The 19,873-nt window shown below is 36.6% G+C and overlaps 1 protein-coding gene and 1 non-coding gene across 5 annotated transcripts in view; both read left to right on the forward strand.

Moving 5' to 3' along the window:
- Positions 1-19,873, forward strand: part of TAF4B (TATA-box binding protein associated factor 4b) — a 120,447-nt gene that overhangs the window by 69,976 nt on the left and 30,598 nt on the right. For all 4 annotated transcript variants that reach the window (XM_070452770.1, XM_070452767.1, XM_020905339.2 and 1 more), the window contains 3 exons: positions 1,225-1,355; positions 5,967-6,092; positions 10,891-10,947. In XM_070452770.1, coding sequence (XP_070308871.1) covers positions 1,225-1,355; positions 5,967-6,092; positions 10,891-10,947 — 314 coding nt within the window. The remainder of the gene's footprint in view (positions 1-1,224; positions 1,356-5,966; positions 6,093-10,890; positions 10,948-19,873) is intronic.
- LOC139030483 (U6 spliceosomal RNA) lies at positions 15,423-15,529 on the forward strand. Its single transcript, XR_011482848.1, has one exon. It is a non-coding gene; the product is annotated as a U6 spliceosomal RNA (small nuclear RNA).

Raw genomic sequence — 19,873 nt, forward strand, 5'->3', positions numbered from 1 at the left:
ACTATTTATTTATGCTGATGTTTCAGTAAAGTAGATTTGACTTTCCAGTTTTTTCCCCTTGCTTGAATTGTATATTGGTGATGAATTCAGTTTTGCTAAAAAGTAATGAACTACATTTTGAAGGTTTGGTACAGATGAAGCTGAATCATTTTATATCCTTTTTCTGTCTGGTTTAATATAGCCCACGTTTTGAACTAAAGTTCAGCATTTCTTATGGCAGCATTTCTTATGATCAAACAGTATATTTAAGATTTGTAGGCTTTTTAAATTAAAGCTTATTTTTTTTGCAATCTTTATTCACACTTTGAGTATATAAGATGTATTTCAGATAGAGTGCAAGCTAAATATTATATTTTTAAAATTTGTGTAAATACATATGTTAAAAACAAACACAATAGCACTTAGAAAACTCATTTAGATGAGATTACATAATTGCATGTATCTTTAGGGTTATCATCTCTGATGATACAGGAGAACTGCTATTTAAATACTGATGAGGTTGATTTATAAATGAGCTGCTGCTTTGCAGTATGTGGTCGAAATTGTTTTCCTGAAACTTTCTTCCTAGTTAGCAGAAGGAAGAATAGAAGTTTGGTTTATTTATAGAAAGAGATATAGTGAAAGAGAAGTTTTTTAAAATTGATGAGTAAAATGATGAGGCTTTGAACTCACTTCAACTTGTAAACTAATTATCAAGTCAATTTATAGAATATGTGTGCAAAGTAAGCATGATTGGTATTGGACAAAAAAAGTATAGGTGTGTCGTGTAGACAAGTTATTAACAGAGATTCACAATCTGAATTCATGGAAATAAATGTTGTAAATTGCTAACAATGTCAAACAGGGCAAAATGTAATTTTCTGTTTTTTTTAATTACTAAAATTAACAGAATACAGCACTAATTTCTGCAGTTACCATTTTCCTCCCTGAACACTAGACTTGATTTGTGTTCTTATTAACTTTGTCCTATAAATGACCTTGCAAGGAGAATGATTCTAGAGGCTAAGTGAAACAATGTCTATATTTTCTGAGGCTCCAGGCTAGGTTTTATTAATGTAATGTCTTAAGATCTTTGAAGTTGTGACTTTACCAGGAAAATCATAATCTCCAAACCTTTATTCATAATGGGTATGACTTCCAGGGGGAACAGAATACCTGCTGTGCTAATTATTTCAATTATCAGCCTCTGCTAAAACACGTAATGGATTTTCCCTGCTTCCACAGGTAAAAAGCATGACATTACAGAACTTAATTCTGATGCTGTGAACTTGATCTCCCATGCAACACAGGAGCGATTACGAGGCCTTCTAGAAAAACTGACTACAATTGCTCAGCATCGAATGACAACTTACAAGGTAAAGGAAATCATTAGAGAAGACCAAACTCTTCTCCCTTCTTTGTTCTGTTAAAGGTAGCTTTTTGATATAGATTCATATTCTAGGTACATTTTTCAAGGAAATGGTTGAGACATAATTCATACTGGTAGGAAACCAAAATCTCATTCCTAATGTGCCTTATTTAGATATGTTTACATGACAAATAAATAGAGTTTCAGTAGTATCCAAAGTTTCTATGTTAGTGTAGACTGAAATACGTATCTGTCGTGCCTGAGGCTTCTCTTCCTAAAGCTCTTGACTGGAAAGGGGAGGATGTGTTAGAAGGAAATATTGGGTATCTGTGTTCTCTTCAGTGATCCGTACTCTGCTGACAACTCCCGTTTCCTTTCACTGAGTTAAGCGATTGCATTGAGGACTTTTATTTAAAAAATTACATGCGCAAATAGCCTTGTCTTATCCCTAGTGGTGTGAACCAAATCACTTGCCATCATCAAGATGAAAGCACTAGATTTATTTGTATTATGGTTTTGATGAAGAACAAATATATTGGTTGATGAGGGTTAAAAAAGAAAATGATAACGTTTCCCCTCATAGCAGGAAATGTTCACAGCTAGATTTTATACATGTTACATGGGTATCCTTTTAACGTTTTGAGTTTGCAAGAATAGTCATTGTCATGATGTCCTAGACATAGGTTAAAAGGAATCTAGGGAAGTATCAGCTATGCTTATGGTAAATTTCCTGAAGGAAATCATTCTATTTTCTCCCCTTTCTGTTTCATTTAGAATTTTGGGAAAACTGTTTATAGTTGCTGAGGTGCTCACTTGTGTCTTTGATGTGCTCACTTGAGAATTTGCTAGACTGACTTAAATATCATCAGAAAAAACTGCAGAAAAAAAGACCCCTAATGTCAGTATTAATTTCTGTGTACTTCTGGAATTTGTCCATTTCTTTTGGGTTATTTAATTTATTGGCATACAGTTGTTCATAATATTCTCTGGTAATCCTCTTTATTTTTGTAAGATCCATGATAATGATCCTACTTTCTTTTCTCACTTTGTTTCCTGAAGGTATAAGGTTGGTTACTTATTTACAATCTCCTCTTTTAATGAGGCATTTCTTTATTGCTATAAAATTCCCTCTAAACACTGCTTTTGCTGCATTCAATAAGTTTTGGTACATTGTGTTTTTGTTTTCATTTATCTTTTAGTTATTTTCTAATTTCCCTTGAGATTTCTTTTATCTATTGGTTATTTAAAAGTATGTTGTTTAATTCCACATATTTGTGAAATTTCCAGTGTTCCCTCTGTTGATTTCTAGCTTCATTCCATTGTTGTCAGAGAATATTCTTAGCACAATTCAGTCATTTTAAATGTAGTGAGGCTTGTCTTGTGGCCTAACATATGATCTTTCTTAGAGGCTATTCCATGCACACTTGAGAAGAATGTGTATTCTGCTGTTGTTGGGGAGGAGTGTTCAGTATGTTTGTTAGATCTAGTCGGTTTATAGTGTTAGTCCTCTGCTTTCATACTGATATTCTGTCTAGCTATTCAATCCAGTATTGAAAGTAAGGTATTAAAGACTTCAACTATTGTTGTAAAACTGTCTCTTTCTGAATTCTCCCCTTTTCCTCACCCTGTTGTTTCAGAGATACACGAGTGTACTTTCATTTACAGTAGACAGTTTCTGTACAAAATGTAGTATGTACATTTAGTATGGGATAAAATTTTTCCAATGACTGATTGTAATGGAATGCTTTCCATTACAATTTCCAGTGTAATGTTTACTATCCCAAATACCATCCAAAGCTTTATTATGTATAACCTTCAGATGGAGTAGTTCTTGTGAGGTACATCAGCAGCACATATTACAAGGATTTAGTTGCCCCAGGCAAAATGGATAGCATCTACTCCACTTAGAAACTCAGTAAGAGTTCCCTGGTGACTCAGACGGTAAAGCGTCTGTCTACAGTGCAGGTGACCCGGGTTTGATCCCTGGGTTGGGAAGATCCCCTGGAGAAGGAAATGGCAATCCACTCCAGTACTATTGCCTGGAAAATCCCATGGACAGGGGAGCCTGGTAGGCTACAGTCCATGGGGTCCCAAAGAGTCAGACACGACTGAGCAACTTCACTTTCACTTTCACTTTCAATACCTCCTTAACTTCCTGCCTTGACATTGTCTGTCTTGATTTATTTTTCCCCTCTCTGCCTTTCCCCACTCTTACTCTTTAATATAGCTAATGCCACTGTGTGAGTTCATGCATATAAAAAGGCAGCTACATGATCATACTTCTTTAAATAGAAATGATAATCATTTAATTATTTTTGATTCTATTTCAAAATTATACTTATTTTGTAGACTCTGAGTATAATAATCTTTGTGTCACAGATTGAGCCTTGTCTGTATATTTCAGTTCATCCTGATAGGATTTTTTATCTGTACAGTGGGAAAATTTACTCCATTAATTTCATAACAATGAGCTACTTTTATTAAAAGCAAAATCCCACCATCTCTTTTGATTTGAAATCCATCTACTTTTGACAGTCTTTCACCTGGTTAGATATAATTCTCTAATTAATCATAGTCCATAAATTGAGATTTAAATAAAGAAGTGGAAAGTAAACACGTGTGACACAAAGCTTCTGATCTTGATGCCAGGTTTTTCCCCACTGAAGATATATTAGAGTCTTCTAGTGCCAGTGGCTGTGGAAAAGCTTCAGTGTTTTCCAGTTGAAAGGGACTGTAGTGCTTTCTTTAGATGGGATTCACTTAATGATGTTGTCATTTGGTCTGAGTCCTTGTATTTTCATTACTAAACCACCCTCCTCTGTGGTCCAAGAAGACTTCAGTTAGACCAGCTGGATAGACAGAAGGGATCATGATAAGACTGGGGTTACTATTATTTAAATACGGTTAGAGACTCAGTAGAAATAGGGAAGACACTCATTTGTTTAGGATCTGGAAGAGTAAAGGAAGGATGCATTAAGCAAGAGGTGGTTGCACTGAGCTGCAAGAGAGAGAGAGAAGGAATCTTAGCATGGAAATGAGATTGGGTTCAAATTTAGAAAGTCTGTGCCCCTTTTTAATTTAGCATTTGTTGTCCTTTTAAATTAAATCCTCTCAGTAAACTATCTCCAGAGTGTATGAACACAAAAATGGTAAAAATGAAGTATTTAAGAAACCACTGGTTATTTTGTTTATGCCTGTATGGTTGGCCCATAATGTATTCCATATTCTATCTTGTATTATTTAACTTTAAAAAACATTTGAGAATTCTTTTTTGTATTAAACACAAAGTAAAATAAGTAGCACTAATACATCCTTGTTCGTTATACTATGTAATACTCCTTTGATCTGGTTAAATACCAACAATAAAAATTTAATTTAAAAAGAATCTTGGGCATATGAAATCTCTCAGTCCCAGTTAATTGAATCAGCCATGAGCATGGGATAAAACAAAGATGGGAATGGTACTGTAACCAGATTTCCAAGCCAGGCACTGACTGTTGGACTAAATGTTTAAAAACATTCAGTTTTCCTGTTATAGTCTCCCTCCTATAGCTTAGATGTCTGAATTACTGAAATGAGTAGATGGCAGGAAGTCACCCCCCACCCCCACAAGCATATATATATATATTAAGAGAGATGGGTGGTCATATCAGATGAATAAAATAATAAAGTATTTAGATTGTAAAGCACTGTTTTATAGTTTAGCATATTAGAATAAATGAAACTGTAAATTTTATCCTTTTATGGAACATTGAAGATGAATAATTACATTTCTTGTTATGACTCTGATTTATGCAAGTTTCTGCCCAAGTCCATAGCTTAAGGAAATTCTCACAACAGGGTTTAGGATTTTAAGTTTGCCATTTGATCTTACGTTTTCTTTTGATAGAAGTTGCATTTGCTTGTAAAAGTTAGACCAATTCAGCAATAGAAGCAAAGGTGATAACTTTCATCTTTGGTATATTTTTCAGAGAGGTGATTATTTTTTTATCTTTTATGGGCCTAAGATTTAATTAATCATTAAGGTCTGATGAGATTGACAGTAGTTTAACTAAAAAGATTTAGATGATAGGTAAACAGTACACTGTTTTGCTTTCTATTCCTATTATCAGGATCTGCTGGGCTTAATTCCTTTTTCCTCCCCTCTGGAAGAGGCTTACTAGGAAATTTCTTTGAAATTTTTGCTTAATCGCCTCTCAGATTTTAAGAATGAGGGCTTCTCTAGTGGTTCTGACAGTAAAGAATTTGCCTGCAATTCAGGAGACCCAGATTCCATCCCTGGGTCAGGAAGATCCACTGCCGGAGGGAATGGCAACCCACCCCAGTATTCTTGCCTAAAGAATTCCATAGACAGAGGAGCCTGGTAGGCTACAGTCCATGGGATTGCAAAGAGTTGGACATGACTGAGAGACTTTCAAACTTCTTTTTAAATTGCCTCTCAGATTTTAAGAATGATTAACATACTTGCTTTGTTATTTGTTTAGCAGAAATAAAATATTACCTCCTGAAAATTTACCTCCCTGTGTATCTTGGTGTAACTGTGTTTAGTTGATTTATAACAAGACCTAATGTAGAATGTGTTGCCTTGGATCATCAGAAGACTTTTTTTTCCCCCCAGGCAAGTGAAAATTACATCCTGTCTAATGACACCAGATCACAGCTCAAATTTCTTGAAAAGCTAGATCAACTGGAGAAGCAGAGAAAGGATTTAGAAGAAAGAGAAATGTTACTTAAAGCAGCCAAGGTAAGATCCTGTGTGATTTATGAGTGAACGTGGCCTGTCAAGGAGGTCAGAATCAGCTTTATCATTGGTTGACTGTCTTGGTTTTGTTAGGCCATTAGATGTCTCTGAAGGATTTCTTAAAATGGAATAGTTTTTAAAAGTTTATTTGTTTTGAAATCATCCCATACTTATACAAAGGTTGCCAGAACAACATATCTCCTTTTCAGTTGAGGTTCCCATTTTTAAGATTTTAGTGTACTTGCTCCATCTCCACTGTTTCTGGAAACAGGTACACACTCCCATCATCATTATTCTTCTGTTCTTTTTCTCTTTCAATTTAGAGGTTTCTTGTGCTGTTTTCTCTAGTCTCTCTCTAAACCTTTGAAAGCAAGCTTTAGACATGACATCTCATCATCATTTCTGAACATTCTAGCATGTGTTTGGAAAATCAGGGACATTCTCCTGTGTAACCTTCCAAGTCAGGATGTGACTCATATGACACGACCCTCTAAATCTTTAGACCCCAGCCAGGTTTCACCGGCTGCCTCAGATCTTTTTCCTTCAAGGCCCGTTTTCACGTTCAGGTGTATGTGTCTGTTCAGTTGTCATCTCTTTTCAGACTCCTTTCAGATCTCCTCACTCTTTCCCTTTCATATCTTTGACAGGTTTCAAGAGTACAGGCCTTTTCTTCGGCAGGTGACTCTGGGCCACAGTTCATCTTGTGTTTCCTCACGATTTCATTTAGGACATGCATTCTTGGTGGTTATACATACATAGAAATGATGCTGCATTCTTCTCAGCTGCTTCTTTCAAAAGGCATACTTGATCAGTTCTATTTTAAACTTGCCCTTTTCCCCTTTGTAATCAATTAGTTTTTTGTAGAAAGGTATTGTAGGATTATACCAATAATCCCATTCTTTATCAAACTCTACTTAGCAACTTTAGCATGTATAGATGATATCTGTGAATCAGCTACATCTACGATGGCTGCCAAATGGTGATTCTTTATTCTTGTCACCTCTTCCACATTTGTTAGTACTGTCTTCCGTGGAAGAGCCTTTCTTTCTCTGATTCATTCACTCATTTTTATCAGTATGGCCTTTCAGATATCTGTTTGATTCAACAGGTTGTAACCTATTACTGTCATGATCTATTCTGATGCTCAGATCTCTTGAGTGGGAGACCCTTCCAGCTGGCACCTCTGTCCTTTTGTCTTTTTAAGATCATTCACTGAACATGTCCTTACTTTCAGGCACAAGATACTCCAGCCCCAGCTTTCATTCATCCTCCCCAGCCATAGAATCAGTCATTTCTCCCAGGAACCCTATATTTTTTTAGTTGAGGATGATTCCCAGAAACAAGATTAGAGTCTACCATGTGCTCCTTGCTCAGAGGGTATTATTACATTAGATCCTGTCAAATAGACAGAAGTAGGAAGTCTGTGTGTGGTATGTATATATGTACACACATGCATATAAACACACATAGATCAATAAATATTTTTCTGTGTGTGTATGTTATAAAACCATAAATTTATATTCTAAAACTATAATTTTTTATATGAATACCTTTGACTTTATTTCATATCTTAGGATTCTTCCTAGCCTTAACCTTTCCATGTTTATAAGTATTTACTCTGTAGTCAGAAACTTGGCTCTCATTATCCTTGATATATTTACTTATATTCGCCGTTTACTTATTTGATCAATGTAATTAATCTTCCAAGCAGCCATGTTGACTGACTCTTCTGTCTGCCACCACTGTTATCCCTGCTCTCATTTCATGGCCCATGTAACTGGCCACCATGCCTGCTGGCCCTTGCCTTGGCGAGCCTCCTCAGCCCTTCGTCTCCCTTCTTTCTTGGCCTCTGGTCTACACCTTCATGTGTCAGGGTGCACCAAAGCCATGTGACTGAGCAGCTCCTCACTGCCCACAGTCTCAGTCCCCATTTTGACCCCTCTTACACTGGGAAAGGCAGCTGGGACAGGCAGATGCTCTTTCCTGAGCCCGTGAGTATTATAAGCAAGCATGCAGCCACTGTAACGAGGTGGTTTATTGGGATTTTATTTCCAATTACTATGCTGTAAACAAGGTTATAAACTATTAAATACTTGTTTAGTTCTTATTGGATGTAGTATATTATACTTGCTCTCACTTTCCCTTCTTTTCACCTTGTAGTCTTGCAGATTTTCTTACTCAGTAAATGACATTGTTACTCACCCAGATGTTCAAGCCACAAAATCTAGGACATCATCATTAACTCCTTTCCTCTCTTCTTGTCCTGCATCCAGTCATTTCCTATTCAGTCCCCAAAGTAACCGTCACCCTCTCTTCATCACCATTGTCACCACTCTAGTCTAAGTCATCTTGCCCTTGAACATTTATAATATCTTCTAACTAACACCCTTTTCTTTCTACAATCCATTTTTCATACTGTTGTCAGGATAATGTTTTCATAACAAATCGTGTGTGTGTCTCTGTTGCATAAAATTCCTTCAGTGGCTTCCTCTTGCACTTAAATTAAAATCCAAACTTCTTAGCAAATTTTAAAAGGCACCCACCTCCCTCTCTGACCTTGCTTCATGCTTTTCCCTTCTTCGCTCATTCAGCTCCAGTCATGGTGACCTTTCATTGCGCTCCAAGTTTGTATCCTAGACTACTGATGAGGCATCCAAAACTGAACTCTGAGTTCCCTTCCCCAGATCTAGTGCAGTCTTGACCTTCTCGGAAAGTTGGAACAATCATCCTTCCAGTTACTTAGACCGCAGTCCTAGGCATCATCCCTGACTCCTCTCTTCACTTCACACCCTGTGTCCAGTCCTTCTGTAAATCTGGTTGGCTCTGCCCCCAACATATGTTTCAATCTAATTATTTATTGTCACCTTCTCTGCTCTGATGCCGGCTCAGGTCATCCTCATCTCTATCCCAGTCTTGTATCCACAACAGTTGTCTTAGAACAGCCTCCTAATTGCTCTGTGTTCCTGTGCCTCCAGTCTTGGGTCCCTTCAGTGCACCCTGTACATGGCCTCCAGGGGCCTTTCAAAAGTGTCTTGTCGGAGGCATCTCACACCTGTGCTTCAAATCCTCCAGTGGCTTTTTCTTACAACAAGAATCAAACCCCAACTCCTTACTGTGGCCCATAAGTAAGGGTACCCCTGTATCCAGCCACAGCAGCCTCCTTTTTTCCTCAAGTGTGCCAAGCAGATTCCCATTTTTTGGCTTCTACAGTGACTTCTGCCTTCTGCTTGGGGTGTTCTTCCCTCAGATATTTGTGTGGCTGCCTCCTGCTTGTCATTCAGATCTCTACTCAGTTTTCACTCCTTAGCGATGGATTCTGTCCCATTCTAGCTATAGAAGTACTCCCCTCCTATCACATGATCCTATTTTCTTTATAGTACTTATCATTCTCAGTCATTTTTTATTTTTCCCTGATCATAAATGTATTATATTTCACAGCTGTGTTTAATTTCTGTAAATTTTATTATTTTTATCTTCTTAGGCAGGGAATTTGTCTTGTCATCTCATTTCTGTATCTCCAAGGCCTAGAACAGTGACAAGTCAAGTAGGATATATACTATGGGTAGTCAGCAAATGTTGGTTGACTAACAAAGACTTGATAACAAAATATGCCCATTTTATACTGAGGCAAAGCATTATATACACAGACATGTATATGCACACATATACACACATGTTTTTGTGTGAATACATACATACACATACTCATTCTCTCCTAACATAGATATAATAATAAAGGAGTTTTCTTAGTTTCAGTTGGAGTGAAGTTCTATTAGATTGGACACAAAATGAAGGAAAAAATTACTTTGAATAGAATCTTATGTAAGTATTAAGGTGTTTAAAATTGGAAGGCACTCAAATCTAAACAATTTCTAGTGTTTTCCTTTAACAAAATTCTATTAAATTAGGAAAATACCTTTAGCTTTTATTTTGTTAGCCTATCTTTAGTTAGCTAATGTTTCATTTTATAGAATAAATATTCAGATTTATAAGGAATTAGGTAATTTTGTTAGAATGAGAAAAAGGATTCACCTGTCCACAGCATCTTTTTCAGCAGACAAATGTCCATGGTGTCAAAAATAAAATTCCTTCCTTACCTTTTAATGCATCATAGCATTACATGTAGAAGATAGCTCTCTTCTTATAGCAGTCTTCTAGGATTATTCATTTTTGGAATGTTGAACTGAATTAGCATGGAAAGAAACATTCAATAAACAGTTTTTGAACTTTTACTTGGGCACAGCATTCAACTAAGTGCTATAGAGAATCCAAAGAAGTTAACATACTCTAGTGAAAACACTGGGATGTATTTCTTCCTTAATTCTTAAAAATTACACATTCGAAGAGAGAGAAATTCAGTTCAAAGTTCATTAGTTTCTTGATTTTAATAGTCTTTGAAATACCATGTGTTTTACCAAAATGGCTTCACCTGAGGATCAGCGGTGTTGATTGTTTTCATTCATTGAAGCCAACAGTTATCCTCCTCTGCTTTCCTTCCTCTGTACCATACATTTTTCAGTTTTTAGTGTTCCAACAAGAACAACGTCATGCCTCAACTGGACCTGACCGACATTGTTAGCATCATTTTCTGTATAAACTTCCTCCAGGCTAGAACTGCAGCAGCCAGCCCAGATGATGAGGTGGGAGGAGGTAGGGGGAGCACAGGACTGGATTGAGGCATTTTCCCCCAGAGCTAAGGTTTTCAATCACAAGAGAAAATTGTCATTTATTAAATATTTAACGGCAACTATGGTGTTTAGATGCTAGTAATTTCTATTAAAATTTTCTTTTCCTTTGATAGAGTCGTTCCAATAAAGAAGATCCAGAACAGCTGAGATTAAAGCAGAAAGCCAAAGAGGTAGGACTTTCAAGTTACCATGCTTGTCTTTGTGTTGGAGGGAAGGTTGGCAGCTCTCTCCTGGCAATTAGGTCAGGGTTTATTTTGCTGTTGCATACCATTTGCCGAAGCCTTGGGGAAGGACAGGAACTGCTGAAGGCAAGGGCAGTGCTTCAAATGAGGTCAATGAGTTATGTGCTCTCTTTTTAAAATTTATTTTCAAGGCTTAGGCCTGTCTAGAAATGGCTCTTTGTAAACTCCAGCAGCCCACTTGGAGGAATATAATGTGGGATTAAAAAAAAAGAGAAAAAAAGAAACTTCTGAGATTTAGCATCTGGGACTGTACAATAGGCTACATTTTTCCAGGGTAATTGTTCGTTTTGTAAATCTGATACTGCTTATAATTCTTTGGCTGGGAGGTGGTACTGGGATTTAGTTTTAAATGGAAAACGCCTCTGGCTTTTAATTTTCTGGGCCCAGCAGTTTTCTGTTCTGGAATGGAGCCCTTGTTTCACACAGTTCATGTTTAGCTGCAGGGGTTTTAGTTTATAGCTTAGACTGGTTAAGCTTTTACTCCCAGAGGCCTCTGCATAGCAACTGTAGAAATCAACAAATAAGTTCATTTATGTCTGCAGCCTCCTCTCAGTAGCTGACTTTTTACATTTCCCAATATCCATTTCCTGACTTTTCTAGCCCCAGAGAAAAAAGCTCCACTAATTGGAGCTTATTTTAATTGAGCCTTAATATTAGATCTCACTGGAGTTGCCCCCAGAGCTGCTGAGAACAGAAGGAAATGAAAGTACCTGAGGTTGAGGATGGGGTGTGTGTGGATGGGGTGTGTGTGGATGGGGTGTGTGCGGATGGGGGTGTGTGCGGATGGGGGTGTGTGTGTGTGTGAAATTTTTCACTTGACCTACAGATTCTTTTCCCTGCTGAATAAATCATCAAGCCTGTTCACATTTCTGATTAAGGATCTGACAGCAGACGATAATAAAGACAATTGAGGTGTGAGACGTGTGATATGGAGCTGAAGAAATTGGTTTCTATAGTTACTTGACTGATTTCATGCAATTTTTAAGGATCTTTGTGCTAAATAAGAGTGATTTCCTGAGCAACCTTTTTCCTTAACTGTGCCTCTTGAACTATGAAATTTGTTGTTGCTTAACATTGCTGCACTCAGCTCCTAGGTGCCAGCAGCAGCAGGTTATTTATGAATGTTTTAAGGGCCCTTATTGTTTGGATTAATGTAGGAGCTGAGGCAAAACAAATGGAAATCTAGTAAGATCCTTACAATCAATGTGGTGTGTTTTCACTAAAACAGAAAAGGAAGAAAACATGAACTCAGGATGGAGGAGTTTCTGGATTGGGGTGAAGAGAAATATGAAAGAAGAACACTAAAAATGATTTGAAACCAGAATCATTTTATTTCAGCGACAAAATTCTTTCCAGTGGAAAACTTACCTAAAAACGTCACCTGAAAAAAGGAACCACAAGAACTATACCTATACCCTTTTAGCAAGCCTGGCTTGATGGTAGATTGTGTGGGGATGGGCACTCTGTGGCTGCTTTGAATCATGAGTGGTCCTCTTTGTTTTCATTAAGGACTGATTAGATGCTTATCTTGCTTTGAATTCCAGCCACTTTTGGAATATATATATATCAGAAATCTTACCCTTTTATCATTAAAGGCCTTTCCTGTCTGTTCTTCCTTCATAAACCTTGAAACATCTGGATGATTAGATTAAATTTTCCTTCAGGTTTATATGGAGTGGTTTTGGTTGGTTGGTTGGTTTTTCTTTTAATTGTGTGTGTGTTTTAAATTCCCTGAGGGATGAATAGTTGGATAGGATTTTTCTAAGAAAAGTCTAAGAGCAAATGTGAAGGGAAAAAACTTCTCCCTGAGAGCAGGTGGTAGCAAACCTGTTCTTTTTCCTCACCACTCTTTTCGCAGCTCCATTTATTTCTTTTTCCTAGCAAGACTTAAAAGACCGTATATTTTCTTTCCAAAATATTTGGAAAGTTTTCTGGTTGCTTCCTATTCTGAATCCTGTTTGATTAAAAAAGGAATCAAATACATTGGCCCAGTTCCAAGAACAGGGCCACCCTGTATTCATTGCAAATGTTTGATAAAAGTAAAATATTGTCATTTTTGTCATCTCTTTGCCCCCTAGAGCTCTTGATAACTAATATTCTTAGGGCCTCTAGTTTAGAATCAAATATACCATTTTTTTTTTTAAGAAAAAACTTTTTATTTTGTATTGGTGATATACCCAGTTAACAATGTTGTGGTAGTTTTAGTGGACGGCAAAGGGACTCAGCTGTACATACACGTGTATCCATTTTCCCCCAGCTCCCCTTGCATCCAGGCTGCCAGATAACAGATTTCCATGTGCTCTTCAGTAGGTCCTTCTTGTTTATCCATTTTAAATATAGCAAAACACCATATTTTGTTTGGTTGCAATAATCATTGACCCTGTCTTACAGAGTTGGATTGTTATATGGTAATTTGTAAGGTTATCTTTTGGGATATGCTAATTGTCATCACACTGGTATAAACTATAAAGCTTTGGTTTGTAATGTTTTGGTATTTGGCTGTTTAGGAAGTTTTCACTGTCCAGTCACGAAAATTAGTACAGATGCCTTCCAGTTTCTCAGTTAAAACTGCTTTGCTCTCCTTTTCCAGGTAATTACCTACCTACCAAGGTGTGCACAGGAAATAGATTAATGACCTTATCTTACAAATATACAACTCCAAAGAACTATTTAAAGAAGCTGTAGGCTTTATTGATCCTGAGAAATGTTTTAGCAATGATGTCTGTCATATAAATATTAAATCACAGCTTGAGTCCCCTTCGCACATAGGCTTATACTTTGTGATTGCTTCTAGCTGTTAAGGGCTAGAGTTTTGGTCTTGGTCATTTCTCCCCTTGGTTTTCTTGTCTCTAATACAGGTTTAGAATCTATGCATTCCCTTTGACGAACTGTTCAATTGAGCAGGTTTTTGTAAAGGTGTATAATTTCTCTTCATCCTTCCTGTTGATTTCTTCCAATGTTGTCGTTCTCATTCAGCACATTAAAAACAAGTAAGCTGGGTACTTCCCTGGTGGTCTGGTAGCTCAGGCTCTGCGCTCCCATTGCCAGGGGCCTGGGATCGATCCCTGGTTGGGGAAACTAGATCTCATATGCCCCAACTAAGACCCAGTGCAGCCAAATACATACATACATACATAAAGTGGGCTGCCTTTGGGTTGCCTTCAGCTTAATCTCAATCCAGTGAAGTAGCTCCTGCTACATTCTATTCTTATTGACCTGACAGGTTATCTGTCTATTTGAAAACCTTGTTGTCTGGCTAAAATGTCTGTGGATATCAGACTTTCTTTAAATTTATTTTTATTGGAGGATGGTTGCTTTACAGTGTTGTGTGGGTGTCTGCCATACGACGACGCAAATCAGCCATAAGAATACATATATCCCTATGTTCCTTCCCTCTTGAATTCTGATTCCAACTTCGGGGCCATCTTTTTCCTGTTTTCTATTTTTGCCTAGAAAAACGTCATTATACATGTCTTCTCTCTTTATTGCAACTTTATATTTTAAATATGGACACTTTTAAATTGTGATGGCTTTTTTTCCCCTTAGATGCTTTTACTAAAACGTAAGTACTGACATTCTTCCATTTCACTGTCCATTTGTGAAAGGTTTTAAATAGATTACTAATTGCCAGATTGTGACTTCAAACAAGCAGGGGCATTTTTGTTCAGTGCATCTGCAGACTTGTCTGAAATGTGTGCTGTGTGTCCTAGATTGCCATCTAGCCTTGAGTGTTTTCCTTTCTTACCACATCATCCAGAATTCTATGGAGCAAGCCATCTGACCTTGGAGTTCAAACACCCTGATTCCTTAAACATTTGTTATATATATTGTGACCCTTATTTCCTTTTAAATATCTTCTTTCTCCTGTGGGAATGTGAGTTCAGTACATCTGTGCAGAGTGAGACAAAGAATTCATTTTCTTTGTAACAATTCCTAGCATTCCCATTTTCATTTGTTATCAGACAATAGAAGAAAGAAAAAGGAATGCAAGACATGTACCTACTGGCACCTTAGTTTCACAGTACTTCCTCTAGAAACTACAAAAATAAGTATTAAATGATTAAAATGCATAACAGTACCCTGAATTATTTGGGATTTTTGCTTGTATAAAATATAAGAACTATAAGAAATACAATTCTCCATAAAACATTATTGTACAATAAATAGAATACTGACTCATAAGACTCATTACTGATTAGAAAATATATTATTTAGGTACAAGAAGGGTAAGGGACTTTTATAATGAAATTTTAAAAGATATGGAGTCAATGAAATGTGATGGTAAAGGCTAACTGTTAAATTATAGCAACTTGTGTTTAAACTTTATGCTGGTTCTCCATGAGCCAAAATTCATGGAACACTGAACAGGGCAAAATGAAATTTGTCATTAAAAGTACATTCAAGTGCTCGCTTCGGCAGCACATATACTAAAATTGGAACGATACAGAGAAGATTAGCATGGCCCCTGCGCAAGGATGACACGCAAATTTGTGAAGCGTTCCATATTTAAAAAAAAAAAAGTGCATTCAAGCAATCAAATTAATGTAGTATGGAGAAGGTGTTTTTTTTTTTAGTTGGAGGCTAATTACTTTACAATATTGTAGTGGTTTTTGTCATACATTGACATGAATCAGCCATGGATATACATGTATTCCCCATCCCGGTCCCCCCTCCCACCTCCCTCTCCACCCGATCCCTCTGGGTCTTCCCAGTGCACCAGATCCGAACACTTGTCTCATGCCTCCAACCTGGGCTGGTGATCTGTTTCACCCTAGATAATATACATCTTTCGATGCTGTTCTCTTGAAACATCCCACCCTCGCCTTCTCCCACAGAGTCCAAAAGTCTGTTCTATACATCTGTGTCTCTTTTGGAGAAGGTTTTCTTAAAATGACAAGTTATAAAGAACTTGTATACATAGCAGAGAAACAGAATTGCCATGTTTCAAAGCACTGGTAGTCTAAGTGGTTCTCAAACTCAGATGTACATAAGAATTATCTGGAGGACTCATTAAAACACCAACTGCTGGGTCCCAGGCACCTATGATACAGCAGGCCTGGGTGAGGCCTGAGAATTCACATTTCTGACCAGTTTCCACTGATTTTGCAATTGCTGTTGCTGCTCAAGAGACCACACTTAGAATCCTTGGTCCAGGAGGAGAAAGAAGGTGGCCTTTAAAATCTATCACTTTTGTTTTTCCATTGACTATATAGTCATAGAAGGTTAAATTAAATACTGTGATTTGGGGAATCTGAGAATTGGCATCTTGAATTGGCATAGTTCAGTCACCATCCAATTACCATTCACTTGGTTCTTTCTTGGACACAGGAAAGCTACAGTAGGTTTTTTTAATGGATATTTTCACAAGAGACCTTATTGGTTGTATTCCTGGATTGGTGCACGTAAAAAAGACGACATTTTATTTTTTAGTTAGAGCTTCAGAAGCGAGTATGCATCTTTAATTTTGAATATGGGATCTGTGTGTCTTGAGAGACATGTTTTCCTTTTGCGGGAAAATGTATATATTATAGCGGAGGGAGCATTGAGGTAGGAGTCAGGAGTCTTGGATGCTAGATTCAGTCTACCATTGTCTCAATTCCACTGTGGGAAAATCACTTGACCTCTTTGAACTTAACCATTTCCTTGTATTTAAAAATGAATGTAACAATACATGCCCTGCTTGTATTACAGAGCTGTCATAATTTAGGGAAAGGTGAGATATTAGAGGGAAAACCAGTAGCTTAAAAACATTAGCTGTGGAGATGTTTAAGAAAGATGCCATCAGGCAAGATTGACCATGAACCTGAGATTGACCATGGATATGTCTGTTTCCAAAAATTAATTAACATACCAATTTTGTATGTGTGTGTTGGGGGAGTGGTTTCCTTCCAGAGGTTGAGAATAAAAAAAGACTGTGAGAGTAAGAACTGGGGGGAAAGTTCTGTAATCATATCAATATAGTACATTATATTTCTTTTCAACAATATATAAAGTACTGTGTTTGAGTGTAAGGGGGAAAGTGTCCAGTTGAGATTATGTGGAATATACTATTTTCCTGAAAGGTGAGGTTGAATTATAAAGGCTATCTAGCGTGATAGCGCCTCTAATTCTGCCTAGTAAGCTTTTGGTTTTTGTTTTCATACTTGTTGCTTGATCCTAGACATGGACACAGTCACAGAACTACATGGCCAAGAGGAGTAACTAAAGCCCCAGACTTCTAGCCAGAGAGACAAAAAGAGGAGTCAGCCCCAAGGAACCAGGATTTACTGGGAAGAGGAGGTAGAAAGGGAGGAGCTCAGGAAAGCAACCCCATATTCTTATGTTTATTTCTTGTTCCCACTCGAGCTACACTCTTGTCATATGTGACCCTGACATACTCTGCATACCAGCCAACAGTATAGATCAATATGCCTCATGAACATAAGTGTAAACATCTTCACCAAAATATTAGCAAATCAAATCCAGTGATACCTAATGATAATATATCTTGACCAAAAAGAGTTTACCCCAGGAAGGCAAAGCTGGTTCAGTATTCAAAAATTAGTAAAATCTAACATAATAATTGTCTAAGAAAGAAAAACCATGTGACCATATCAACTGATGCAGAACTATGTTTGAAAATTTCACCATGCATTATTAATAAAACTCTAAGCAATCTAGAAATAGAAGGGACTTCCTCAGTCTGATATAGGGCCTCTGTTAAAACCCTCCCACTAATACCATTCTTCATGATGAAAAGTCTGAATGCTTTCTTCTAAAGATTAGGAAACATTATATTGCTAGTACAATAAGGCAAAAAAAGAAAAAGCATATAGATTGAAGAGAAAAATAGTGTGCCCTTTCATTCTATTAACTGTCTTTTACAGAGCAAAAGTTTTTAATTTTTATGAAGTCAAATATGTGAAAAAAAAAAAAAAATAGACCTGCTTTGGCTGTCAATGTCTGAGAATTCTTTGCTGGGCCATAAGTCATGAAAGCTTTTCCTCATGCTTTTTGCTAGAAATTTAGAGTTTACATTTTGAGATTAATTTTTGTATAATGTGTGAGGTTCGGGATTCATTTTTTTTTTTTGCCTGTGAATGTTCAGTTGCTCAATTTGTTGAAATAACTGCTTTCTCAATTGAGTTGTTTTTCACCTTGGTCAAAAATAAACTGGCCATGTTTATACGAATCTGTTTCTCGATCCCCTATCCTGTCTCATTAATCTGTGCCTGTTCCTTTGTCAATACCACATTATTTTGGTTACTGTAGCCTTATATAAGTAATTCTTAAAATTGCATGGTGTAATTCTTCCAATTTTGTCCCCTTTTTTCCCCCCAAAATTGATTTAGCTTCTGATTTCAATTTCCATATAAATTTTATATCAACTTATACATTTCTACAAAAAAAATTTTTATTGGAATTATATTGTCTGAAGGTCAGTTTGGAGAGAATTGAACCTTTACTGTTTCTTACAATCCATAACAATCCATAGATTGTTAAATCTTACAGTCCATAAACACAATGTATCTCTCCATTTATCTGTTTTTTTCTTTTATTTCTTTCATCTGCATCTTGTGGTTTATAGCATACAAGTATCTGTATGTGTTAGATTTATACTTATTTCATTCAGGGGGGGAAAGCTATTTTAAGTGGCATTTTAAAAAACTTTAAGTTTCTGACTTTACCTTAATGGTATTTAGAAATGCGATCATTATGTGTATTGACTTGCATCTTGTAGCCTTGCTTAAACTTGTTATTAATCCTAGGAAGTTCTTTAATTTTGTTTTTTATAACCACCTTGAAATTTTCTGTGTAAATAATCATGTCACTTGCAATCCTGTTTCCACTAGGAAACCTCTAATTCAGTGCTTTTATCATGCAGAAAGTTTACATGTCTTCATCCACAGTGTATTATGCTGGCCACAATACATTGAGTTTAAGCAAGTTTATTGTAAATACAGGACCCACCAAACTATGGTCAGTTTCTATTTTTGTTAAGAGTTTTGCAAATTTTTCTAAAACATTGTGTGTGTGATTTCTGGAAACCAAAGTACAATTTGCAGAGAGAAAATGCTTTACTTTATAGGGAGAGGAATCTGATGACAGAGGTCAGTTTTAAAACTGTTTGGTGTGACTGTCTTGCAGATACCATTTCTCTACAGGGAAAGACTTTAAAATATAGCTTGTTGTTTGATTTGTGCTGCAGGGTAGATTAGCTAAAATTGTATTTTGTTACCCTGAAGTTCTATATTGTGACAGCGTCAGACTCTAAAACTGTATGTTTTATTTAAAAGACCATCCTCAACAAAAGATAGTTTACAACTCCCGAAAATAGTTTTCTAACAGTTTATATATATATAAATTCACAGTTTAAAGGATGGATTTCTGCCCTGTAATTTGTGGAGCAAAAGGGAAGTGGTTCCTAGTTCATTTTCTTCAGTTAAGTCAAACTTTTCTGCTTTGTTAGACTCAGTTACCTATAGCTTACTGGCTTATTCTTTGTCTTTCCTTTGATATTATGAAGTAATTTGAAATGATCTCTCTGAGATGGCCTACTTCATCCCAAACTGTTTTCTGCTTTCATCTGGTCTTTTTTCTTTTCTTTTTTTTTTAAGTGTTAAAAATTTGGTTAGTGCTCTTTTAGAAGAATATTCTCAGGATATATTTATGGTTCCCCAGTAGGTTACTTCAGTTGACTATCTTGGAGTTTGATCTTGTTTGAATATTTATCTAGCAATCACTACCTAGTTCTTTCTCCCTTTTTCTCCACAGTAACAAGATTTTTGATAGGAATGGAACATTATTTCTCTTCTGGAAAAGCGCAAGGATCTGTGTAGTGATATTTTATTTTGACTTCTTTACCTTGTTGTTT

This window comes from Odocoileus virginianus, chromosome 22 (genome assembly GCF_023699985.2).
Source record: "Odocoileus virginianus isolate 20LAN1187 ecotype Illinois chromosome 22, Ovbor_1.2, whole genome shotgun sequence".
Lineage (NCBI taxonomy): Eukaryota > Metazoa > Chordata > Mammalia > Artiodactyla > Cervidae > Odocoileus > Odocoileus virginianus.